This window comes from Telmatherina bonti (genome assembly GCF_933228915.1).
Source record: "Telmatherina bonti genome assembly, chromosome: 1".
NCBI classification, from domain to species: Eukaryota; Metazoa; Chordata; class Actinopteri; order Atheriniformes; family Telmatherinidae; genus Telmatherina; species Telmatherina bonti.
The window spans coordinates 17886248-17898648 of NC_136619.1; the positions used below are offsets into that span (position 1 = coordinate 17886248).

A 12401-nucleotide genomic window follows, 5' to 3' on the forward strand; every position below is an offset into this window, starting at 1 on the left:
GGGAAAAAGGGGATGCAATAAAAATGTAAAAGACAGAATGTTTCATTAAATGACAGAATAATCACATCTAGATCTTATGAAGTTTTCTCTTACATCTTTCCCAATGAGGTCATTTCTGTTTTCAATGACTCCCCATGGAGCAATCCCAATAGTGCAAATTTTCTTTGACGATCTTGAACAGTGTTCTTTCAGAGCGTCCCCCACATGCTTGGCCACACCTTTTGGTAGGAAGCATCAAATAAAACAAGCATTCATTAATCCTTAAACACATTTATTTGTAATATAACTTTGTCATTTAAAATTTAAGAAAAAAAAAGTCACTAGTAAAATTAAAGGAATGTGCTCTTAAACATCTCTGCCTAAATTGGTCAAAGTATACGGCAAACTGTGGCTACCAGAAGAGACCACAACACAGAACATTTTTTACCAAAATCTATGTAATGAGGCAAGCCTGAGACAAGCACTGGCTTCCTGGACTTGATTATAAACCACACAGTCTTCAGCTAATGGATCTCGAGGATTCAGCTGTAATTTGTGAGCCTGGAGACCGTCCCAGCTGGCCAGAGTATCAATGAGGAATTAAAAGTAATCATTGCTCTGAGTAATTGACCCTGTGAGTAATGACTTAAACACTATGATCTGACCACAGCATCTTAACGCCGTGCTGTGGCTGCAGACACACCTCAGCCGCAACTCACAGCCAAATGACATGCTTAAAGGCCCATATTACAACTTCTGCTACATCAGCACTTCACTCCCAAAGTTGCTGTGTTTGTGTAAGTTTGTAAACAATAACACTGTGAGCATCTTACATGCTATAAATATACTTGTATTTCTAACAGAAGAGAACAGCTGAAGCTGTGCCACAGATAGGAAAGGACACTGCCAATCGAAGTGTCATAAAAAAAAAAAAAAAAAACTTGAACATATTCCAACTTTTAAAAAAAACTTCCCTTATCTAAACCAAGAGAAGAAACTGTGCCGTTTCAGCAGAGTTGTATAAGATAACATTCTCCTTTTCAGACTACATGCCTGTGTTGACCCCTCCAGTGAAAATCCAGGCCCCAGTGGTGACTGCAGCTTTGATAAGGCCCTTGCCGACCACCTGCTTGATGCGTGAGTGAAGCTCAAAGTTCTGAACTCCTCCGTGGACAGAGATGAGAATCTTGGGAAGCTCCATGTGCCACTCCTTCAGCATCAGCCGCAGGATGCTCTCTGGCCGAGTGTCATGGGATAAACGCACATACTGTCAACAGATGGAACAAGGAAAGAAAAACAAACAACATATGAAAGCAAAGAAAATCAGGAGAACTTCATCTTGCCTAAACTGAGGCCAACAAAAATATTGTATCATCCATTACTTTCATGAGTAAACTATATTTCAATGATCTCTTTTATTCGTGAAAGTATAAATTTTATTAGTATTTGATGTTATCCTTGTCCAAGTAAGTGGCCATATGCGACAGGGAAAGAAAACCCAGCATGTAAAAAACAAAAAAGTATATTTATATACAAAAAAAAACAAAACAAAAGCTCTCCTCACCTTGGCTCTGTATGAGTGAGACCCTCCCTGGAAGTTGATGACACCATAGGCATCGGTGGGACTCGCCTCTGTGTGTTTTTCCACTGACCACTCCTCCAGCTCGGGCATGGGCACATTGGGATTCTCACCCAACTTCACGTCTGAATATTTTGTGGCCAAGCTGGCTGTGAAGCCAGCATGCTGCCGCACCAGACGCCCACAGCAGCACCTTTGGGTTAACAGAATCACTGAATATTAGAATCTGAAGTCCTTCAGCGATCCCAACTCTTCAGTTCAATGACAGCTGATTACTTGGGGCCTTTAAAAGGTAATCCGATGAGGATTATCAAGTAATAACTCAAAATAATTACTTCCACAAGCATTTTAAACCTATTATTGGTGTGCTATTATTCAACTTAAAGTGTGTTACTTAACTTGAAAGCATGTGTGCAAATGAATAATTCTATGAAACGGCAATAAAGCTAAATGTGTCAAACTTAAGGACTTACAATTACTAATACCATGGTAATAAAAAGCAATGGAGACATGCTGTTTTATAGAATTACCTTCAATAATAACACTAAGCTTTGTTATCTTTTGTGGAGGGGGATTTCATCACCTTCAGTTGCTTTAGGAAAAATATGTGTGCGATGACGCACAAAGATAGGAAGTTAATTGTTTCCTGAGCAGGCTTCATGGAATTACAATTTCAAAGAATGTACCAGACTTATTCTGGTGTAAACAAACTGGTTCGCATGGATTCTCTCCAAGCTTTGCCTTAATGTTAATCCTGTTGGGTAAAAAAACCAAACAAACAAACAAGTGAAATCAGTATCAAATACTTACCGCACTAGCTGCTGGCAAATCTGGCATCCTGGAAGGCATCTGAAAGACATTTCACAACATCATCAATAAAGAATAAAGTGACTACAGATCACTTCAGGTCATAAAAATGCAAAGTTCATCATTTAATACAGGAATAACAATACATTTAGGGTAGACGAGGCTGCCTTAGGACATTTAAAGGGGGATCTGGTCAGATTGGCCTTCAATCAAAACTGTCGCTTTGACTGCATTCATGTGCAGTTCTCTGACCTAAGGTGCTGACACCACCAAACGACCAAAGAGCAGCACGTACAGCAGTTTATATGGAGAAAGCCAGTAGGAAATAATTGATGTGAAAGAAAACAAAGCATGATTGTAAGTTAACAAGAAGAAAGGCATTCAGCTTCTTGGAAAAGTGACAGATACGGCTTACGGTCAAAGGAGGCTGTTAAACAGTAAATCTATGCAGTTGAAGGAAACTTATTAAATTACCAAATTCTGCAAACAACCTGACTCATTTCCACTATGCAGTTCTCTTTCAGCAGCTGAAGAGCTTTTAACAGATATTTTTTTTCTAAAATGTCTCTCATACAGTGAGAAGTGCAGAGGAGTTCTCCGTAACAAGCCAAGAAGAGGCCTACGTACAATTCTGACACGGCTTTGTAAGATTCCAGCATGTTTGCAGATAAATTCTGATAAGCTGGAGAGAAAAACATCACAGAGCTCCAAAGAGACACAGAAAATATATTTTATAACAGTCAGAAAAACTCCAAATGATTAAACAAAATAATTAAACCGGGGAACTGGATAAAACTGATAATCCCTTAATGTGTTTATCTGAGATAAGAAAAAAAAATGGGGGGGACAAAAAACAAAACAAAAAAAAACACGAATCTGAAGAGAATATGACAGGTTCATAACTGGCCTTCCCTCTCTAAGATATAATTACAGTGACAGACATAAACATTAACATAGACTCATTTACCCTTTGGAGAGCAGTGGTTAAGGTTTGAGCCTACTTTGACTCACACCATGCAATTACACAGTTTCCATGGCGATGAAGCGAGGACACACCAGACCATGCTTGGGCACATACCTGTGGGGGTCCTTTGACACTGGAAGTATGTACACACATTCCCTCTTGGTGAAAGTGCTTTCTATCCAGGGTTTCTGGGACTGAGAACAAAGAAAGACAGTTATGAGCGCTAAAGCAGTAAATGTGTGTCTTTGCTTTTTCATTAACCGTCTCAATGTTGGCATTCAAGAAGAAATTCAAGTGAAATGTCTCCAGAGGATCTTTGAAACAACGCTCCGTTTTAATGTTTGAACAATCACTGACATTTATTAAATGTAGTCTCAAAGAAACAGATGAAAAATTAAAATTGCGTCAGCATAAATATAGATTCCAGTGATTTCTGCATATAATGAACCCTTCGGAGAAGGTCTTAAGTACATGTGTACAATCTTAATCCTGGTTTTCAGACTATTAAAATAGCAAAAAGGATTAATGAATGTGTAAAAAGCATGAAATACAAAATCATGATAACTTGAGGTAAAAAAAAAAAAAAAAAAAAGCCAATGTCTACAATACCACTTTCTCATAAGGTTTGAAGTGAAAAGAATTTTTCAATTAATGCTTCCAGCTTCATTGTTCCTCTAGTAGAGCTCAGAGAAACCCAGGGGTGATTAGCCCCATTAATCCATCCTGGCACAAACAGGGGAAGTTTGCAAACACCATCAGCTGCTTTTACACCAAAGCATTTCAACAATTCCTGAAACTTTACCAAGAACATCACAGCGCCGTTTTCAGTTGGCAGCATATGACCATACGTGTTAACTCGAGCTTCATAAAGTAAAAATTACAGAAACAAAAAGCCAGTTAACAAAGTCCAATGTTTAAAGACACCTAATTTTTTTCTACTTAATGCAAACAACAGTTTGGTTGAATAAAAGGTCATCTCCAATCCACCAATGACACGAGTCACTGAGTGTACCTGGATGTCGTCCTCTTCATCTCTGTGTTTAAGGGCTTTGTACAGGAACATACCAAGGATCCTTCATGCATCTCCTGGACAAACCACTGTCACCACAGCCACCCCCCCGAGCACTAGATCCTCAGCAACACCTAACTCTACTCTTGGTTTCTGAAAGTAACGTAACTTCCATTTAGGTTTCTAAGTCTAGAGGGCTACGGTTACCACACAGATCCGGCCAGAGTTAAAGGCTGAGTGATCAGTGAGAGGTTGCTGCCTCTGAACTCCATCCACTGTTAATCTGTAAGAAGCCACTCAGGGGGCAGATGAATGTGTCTGAGACCAACTAGATATTATACAAAGACTGGGGAGAAAGAGGTGAGGGAGGAGGGGGTGTGGGAGAGGATTAGTGGATGGGCAGAGGCCTCAATGATATATACCTAGTTGTCTACTAATGATACACCACCTACTGTGATTCACACTGCAGGCAGAAAACATCTACCAACAAGTCAGACCCTCTTCAACTCAAACAGAAAAAGGCCATTAGGAATAAAAAAAAAAAAAATGTTTACTAGCCAAAGAACAGCACACAGACCAGACAATGTGGATTAACATACTCTTATGATTTTTACATTCACACACCATGTATTACATGTTATTTATTTTTATTCTGTTCTTTTGTTGTTTTATCTATTTACTTATTCATTTTTTCCTGTTTGTAAATTTCTTTTTTTTTTTTTTTTCTTGTAGACGCTGCTGCTCTTGTTTTGTGTTACTTTTATTTAGAGGACCCTCTTGAAAATGAGATGATGCATCTCAAGGGGTTATTCCTCTATCAATAAGTACATGTTAAGGTATGACAATATGCGTGTTCTTCAAATAAAACATGTTAAGTCTATATTTAGAATTTCATAACATGTGTTTATTATGAATGATTTAAACTTCCTAAGAGTTACAACATCCACCACTGGCAAAAGTTTTTCTTGGTGTACATTACTATTCTAGAAGTATTTATCATCTGTTTCAATGTGGAAAAATGGCTTGCTTCATCCTCGCTATAAACCCTTGGTTAACAATGAAGTACATCAATTACCAGCTCGAGCCACATATTAGTGAAAGAAAAAGTGAGTGCAGCAGAATGACTGGCAGCAAACAAAAAAGTAATGTAGGAACAGATGTGAATGGATGAAAAATAAAAAGTTACAAATTTCACTTCTTAAAAAAAGTTAATAAAAAAAAAAAGAAGTACAAACCCTTTTCCCCACCAACCTCTTACACCTGCAGCACGTGTTTGCTGCTTCTAATAAACAGGTTTAACACAACAGTGGTTGACCAAATTGTTGTATGAAGAATATAAAATGATCATAAAACACTGGGATGATTCACAATAACTCACATGCATAAAACAAACTTATGATGTGGGTTAGGGAAAAGACAAAAGGTGGGGTCTTTAAATAAAATTTAAAAGAAAACAGCAGCAAAGCCTGCCTAACATGTAGAGGTGACTGAAAAAGGCAGATCCCCTCTCAGGTTTAATCTCATATTTGGAACAACCAAAAACAGCTGATCATCTGATCTCTGAAACCGTGAGGAAGAAAACAGATGAAGCAACTCAGAGATGGGGTGGGGCAAGGCCATAAAGACACGTTCCCTAAACCCCTCGCATTTAGTAGTTATGAGAGCATAACAAAAAGCCAGCCACACTTGGCAATGCATCAACGGTGTAATTCTGCATAGCTTTAAGCAGATCAGAATATACGCAGATATGATACGCCTCACATGATCACAGATAGGGTTCTTGGATATATGTCGTGGAAGAACATTCAAAGAAAACATTCTCCTTTTTTATCAAGTATGGTCTAACAAAGTGTTAATAAAACAGGACTGTGCTCTGCTAACCTGCAACTATGTTACCTGAGAATGTCAGGCAAGAATAAACTTGAGCTTTAGAAACCCTGCCAAAAAACACAACACTCTCCCACTTCCTCATTCCCTCCCTCTTCCTCTCTGGCTTCTCTCTCCGTGCTCCATGTTTTTTGATTACTTGGTAGGTGTAGTGAAGTATAACCCAGCATTGCTGATATTTTGTTTTATTCTTATATTCTCTAAATAAATAATAAAATGAACAAAATTTAGTACACTGACTGTAATGTCACAAAGCATTTCCTAACTTGTTGTGAGGATGCACTGAAATATGACTCTTGACTGTATAAATCAGGAGACCTCACATTTCTGACATTTAAATTACAGCATATTTAAAAAAAAAAAAAACCCCACACACACACACACAGCAGAGCTTGTGCATGGCCGAAAGCATGGAGTCATAAGTGGAACATCCTCCATGGTACAGTGAGCTAAAGCGATGGTCATGAACTCTTCTCATGCCATAATCTTCACTCATTGCTGTAATTCTTTTCAAAAGTGAAACACTTCACCCCAAAAAATCTTGACAGTCAGTCTCAAATCAAGTTTATCGACAAACAACACAACTGTATCCATGAATGCACATTTAGGCAGCAGTTTCCCATCAGCTGTATGGTGAGGATACATCACATCGACTGATAAACATTGAATAAAACGAAAGGATACCTGCACACTTGATGATTCTCAAATACCGCGGTAGAAAAAGATGGCAACCTTGATGCTCACCATCAGCATCAAGGTTGCCAAGATGTGCATTCCTTTGTGAGACAGCACAAAATATGATCTGCAAGATAATCACACAAAAATCCTGACCAGGGTTCAAGAACAACACTAAGGCACAACTGTTCCGACCAATGAGCATCCTGAACTAATGGCAACGGGCAGATTTTAGATACAAACAACAACAATAGCAGCAGCTCAGTAAGGGAGTAGATATTACAGCATCTGTAACTAGATATCTTGAGAGCATTTTCTAACAGGTGAGCAAAGAAATACAGGAAAGGCACTTCTTCCACTGACTTTAAAGAGCTTCATTTCGCAATAAGCTCCTATAGCAGAGCTTCACTGATTTAACAGGTAGGGCCGCCGCCATAATAAAAGATCATCACACAAGTAACTAACAACCTAATAATATTTTGATAATCTTAATGCCACCGGTATAGTATGAATCAATCAATAACTTCACAAATCCTTATAAAACAAAGAACCCGGTATCAGAAAACGAACCAAAGGGGTGCAATGGCATTACGTTAAAAAGGAAATTGGCACCAACGATCAACCCAAATTAAATGTTGAACAACAATGACAAACTATTTCACTTTCATACAGCTGTATGCAAACAGGTAAATAGTGAGGATTATAATTTTATAATACTACGACTGTCTTAAATAATAGCAAGTAAAAGATGAATGTGATTCATGGCAGATTTGGTATGTCAACAGCACAAAATCCAGCAAACAGTGCAAAAAACGTCACAATTCTGACGGTTTTGCCAAAACTGTTTTGACGCGTGTGATTGAGGATTGTTTATGTATGTGGATCACCCAGACATATTCATCAATAATTGTAATTATATAACCATCTGTTAGTCAAAAATGGTTACATTTGATAAGAGACAGACTGATGGTTCCCTCTGTCACTTACACGTTCCCAGATGCTCCTTCATGGCAAACTCTAGGATGATCTGACAATAATGAAATGTCTCTTACACTAAGCTTTACAGCTCTGGAAAGTCAATCTAATGAAAAGTCTCTGTTCAATATTCAATTCAAAATGCAATGTTCTGAGATATTTTAATCTTCTTTTCAATGGAAGCAATGGGGAAGGAAATAAAATGTATCACGTGTAAAAAGACATTTTAACTAATGCGGCCTCCATCCATTTGTAATCTTTACCACCTCTTTCTTTTCCAATATCTTGGCATATAAAAGAATGTTAAATAGGGGTGACGAGTTAATTTCAGCTTTCAGATAAGATTCCAGGAAGGCTGCACACACAACTCCATACAGTCATGAGACCAAAGTGTGACAGCTCTCCCACTCGTGCCCCCTGGGCAAAGCTCTGAAACGCTGGACAGCAAGGGCTTTGAGTTTTCCCTCTGAACACCTGTATAACTGAAAGTGTTGCAGAGCATGTGACAGCTTCTCCTCACAGATCTGGCACTCATGCTCACGTGAAACTATTTAAAACTCAGGTTGAAGCCGCCTGAAGTTAGGAGATATCAACATGGACAGAGCAAAACTACTGCTTCTATCCCTCTGTCCTTGACAAAAAATACAGTTCCTGGTGCTAATGCACCACAAAATGCAAATATGCATTTAAGATTTTTATAAATGTCCCGAGCACTGTGAAGATTCCCAAACCTGTTTAGATAGTCTAGAGGACAGGACACTCAGCCATGGGTCCGAGCAGGAGTTACGATGAGTGGAAAGCAGTCAGACACATACTACAAGAAGCGGGAGCACTCCATTCATAAAACCATTAAGATATGACTTCTTTTTTTTTTTTTTTTTTTAAACCCCAATCCAGAGCCACAGGAAAAAAAAAACAAAAAAACTATCAGCCTCCTTCAAATGGGCTCTTGTGTGTGGTGTGGGTGGACTGGGTCGTGAGATAACACGAATAACAGCGCTCAGAAAGCATGCCACCGTAACTCTGCAGGCATGGGCGTGCGAACACATACACACATAAGCACCGGCAGTCTATTCTTGACCACAGCAAGGTTTTGCAAGAGGCACATTTTGACAGACCTATTTTCACATGGTGCTAAAGCCCCAGCAGATGACAACTTAAAATCACCCATCATTATTTCAGAGACTAACTTGAAAACAAAGCTGGTGATGGATACAAATCATGGCGACTACTGCGATGACACAACAGCAGGTCGAACCAGAAGAGTTACTGGCAGATTGCTCAGAGCAGCAACACAGGAGTGTCCCTCATCCGGAGGTAAGCTGGAGCATGTGACCAGCTCAGAGCACTGTGGGGAAATAAGAAGTCAAAGACAGTGCTGCTGTAAAGCTTCTTTAAATAAAGGCTGATACCATAGAGGGTAAACACATATTTCAATACCACAGTATTTAGTAGGCATAGAAGAGGGTGGGTGTTTGTGTTTGTTTAAGGTTTTGCATATCAGGACATGACAAAATCATCTGGTCCTTAAATGCTTTGAAAATGAGGTATATACCTTCTCAGATTAAACCCCACCACATGGCATATCGTACTGTCATTTACTTACACTTTATTTAAAACTCTGCTAAAAATGCAGCAGTAAATTGAAGTATTAGTTTTTTGTATGATCATAACAGTTTCTTGCATCATTAAGTATTTTTAGTCTCTTTGCAACATAATTTCATCTTACGATGATTTCCATACACTTATTGATGAACGGATTTCATAACGTTCTACCACAGCATTTTAATCAGGTTGAAGTCTGGACTGTGACCTGGACTTTGCAACATTTTGATCATTGTGTCCTTTTGTCAGGCATTTTTTTGGTAGCTTTGCTTACATTCTTGGGATTGCTGTGTTGTTGCATGACTGAGTTTTGGCCGAGTTTTACCGGTCAAACAGAAGGCCTAGGCAGTCTTAGTTTGTTTTAAAATGCTCTTTTTAGTTTTCAAAACATGTGGCGCTGATTTTTAAGATTAAATATCTCCACTGAACTTTAACATTTAACTTGCTAAAGCCAGGTTAAAATGATGTGCATTTAATTATCAGCTGCTGCTTCTTTTGTAATCACAAGACCTGGAACGAACCTAAAGTTTACCACATTCTGATTAGTAAAACCTTAAAAGTGAAAAGAGCAGGAGTTTTTTAATGAGTATATAAAGACATCTAATCATCACATTTACATCACATACTGTAAATGTAATGATTCATATTTGATATGGCAATATGAAGTGATTCTGCATTACCATTTATGAGTATGTAACCACTACACACCAAGATGATTTCCCATTGTGGTGAATGGGCTTATCTATAGTTACAACATGAAACAATGCTCAAATTTGATGAGGGGCATTTCATTTTCAGGTGTAAAAGAAAAAAAAAAAATCAATATTGTGATGAAAAGTTTAGACATGCACAAAATAGATTATATATGCTATACAGCATGATTATCTCTGTAACATCAAATCACAGATAAAAAATGAGTGCTTATGTGGTAAGAACAAACCAGCTGTGTCAATGCCCTCAAAGTGGACTCACAGCTGTGGTTACATGACATCTTCTCTTTCCATTAAAGCCGAGCTCCACGTTCTGCGGGAAGAGAAAGGGCTAGACAGGAAATTCTTGGAAAAGGAGGCCGTGTTTGCTACGAAAGGGGCTAAATTTACAATTACAAACATAAATGTCTGCAGGCCTTGAGCACCCTTCACCATCTACCCATCATCCCCGCATAAAATGACAGTAAAGTGAGATAATAAACCTATCCTATTATTGTTTGGACACCACTTCACATATCCCCTCCACGCCGCCTGAATAAAAAGAAACCAGTCCAAAGAGACTTGGCAGCCACTCAAGCTGGCATTGACTTTTTTTTTTTTCTACTGGCAATGATAGCGTGCCTTGTCTGACATCCGAGACAGCTGGAAGTAAAGTGTGTTTAACAAGTGCTTGCCGCTCTGAACAGCACTGTTCAATCCTTCCAGTGTCTTCCTCATTATTGGGGAAAACAAACGCCTTTCTGTTGTCTAGCATTGAAAAAGCAGCACCGCTAACATCTCACGGCTACCTAGGCAGCTAGTTAGCTTAGGTTAAATAGCTTCGGCGCTAGCGAGCTAGCTGTTTAGCCTGCTAATGTTGCACCCGCGCGTGCTTTGGGGGCTTTCTTGTTTTAGACGCTGTATCCTTGATTAGACATGCTGGACTCGCAGTGTTTCATCTAAACAACCAGACAGTGGATAAACACAGCAACTTGCACTGAGATCTCCGGACTGGCTACCTGACAGGCACACGGCAGCATGCATGGAAAAGGGGGGACCTGCCACTCAAACCCCCCCCCCCCCCCCCAATCAGTCACGACGATCCTCCGCGCCTATTTAACAAGACTATTAAGTCCGCTGGATCACCGGAGGGATTTACGTACCATCCTCTTCACCGTTGATATTCAGGAAGAGCTTCGTCGTGGCTTTTATCCATCTATCGGCAGTGTTCTCGATTAGCCTTGGAAGGAAAGCCCGGTGGACGCTGGAGAGATCCGCTTCGGCTGCTGCTCCAACGGAGGCTTGCTTTTTCATAATTGTGCGACTCCAGACTGACGCTGCGCAACGAGCCGGCTGACTCAGCCAGCTCTCTGTCACGTGACTGGGGCGGAGCCATGGGTGTGACGCCGAAAACAGCATCTGTCAAGAACTGCATCCATCGCGTGAACACGCATAACGATGCAACCGACAAGTATCACGTCCAGACGTAGTATTGTTATTAATGAACTCTAATATAGCAGTACATTATTTGAGATATGTACTTTAGGAAGATTTAGAGCTACTTTATTGAGCAGAACATTCTTTATGGGTATATTAATTCATTTAAGAAGGGTGATTTCTTTCTGTTTGCAATGTCTTTGGTATATGTGCGTGTTTCCATACAAACAGGTGGGGTTAAAATCTGTTTCTTAGCTACATTATAACAAGTCTATTTTGATTTGATAAACTGGGGTATGTTTCGTACATGTAAGTTATATATTTTACATATTAAAATATAGAAACGTAAATCTCGTCAAGCTTTAAAAGCACTGCTACTTTAACCCAATTATTTTAAAGTCATATACATTTGATAAAGACTAAATGATTTCTACATAACTGAATTAGGTTATTTACCAGTGAAGTCCTGTCACATTTTCAAACCTGAACAAGTTTTGCACAATTAACTGAAACGAGATATATATAAAATAATAATAAAGTTACACCCTTTAATGAACCAATGAAGCAAATAAATAACGGTTTACTCAGCAGAATAACGCTATTTATTCCTAAAGTACCCATTACAAGTAATGTGAGCCTACTACCCCTTAAATCAAATCAAATCAAATCAAACTTTATTTGTATAGCACTTTTCGTGCTTAAAAACAATACAAAGTATTTTACATTATAAAACAATTTACATCAAAATAGATAAAACACTAACACGCATACACAATAAACAATTAATTTAAAACT

At 38.9% G+C, this 12401-nt stretch overlaps 1 protein-coding gene across 2 annotated transcripts in view; it reads right to left on the reverse strand.

The window, feature by feature from the left end:
- Positions 1 to 11472, reverse strand: part of trpm7 (transient receptor potential cation channel, subfamily M, member 7) — a 41183-nt gene extending 29711 nt beyond the window's left edge. Inside the window, exons 1-7 of one of the 2 annotated variants that reach the window (XM_079240844.1) lie at positions 11333 to 11450; positions 10453 to 10503; positions 3444 to 3523; positions 2369 to 2407; positions 1544 to 1751; positions 1033 to 1246; positions 94 to 218 (exon numbers count right to left, since the gene is read on the reverse strand). In XM_079240844.1, coding sequence (XP_079096970.1) covers positions 94 to 218; positions 1033 to 1246; positions 1544 to 1751; positions 2369 to 2407; positions 3444 to 3523; positions 10453 to 10503; positions 11333 to 11335 — 720 coding nt within the window. In that variant the 5' untranslated portion in view covers positions 11336 to 11450. Of the gene's footprint in view, positions 1 to 93; positions 219 to 1032; positions 1247 to 1543; positions 1752 to 2368; positions 2408 to 3443; positions 3524 to 10452; positions 10504 to 11332 lie in introns of both variants that reach the window. The other variant, XM_079240845.1, reaches the window with a different exon arrangement.
- Between the last annotated feature and the right edge of the window lie 929 nt (positions 11473 to 12401).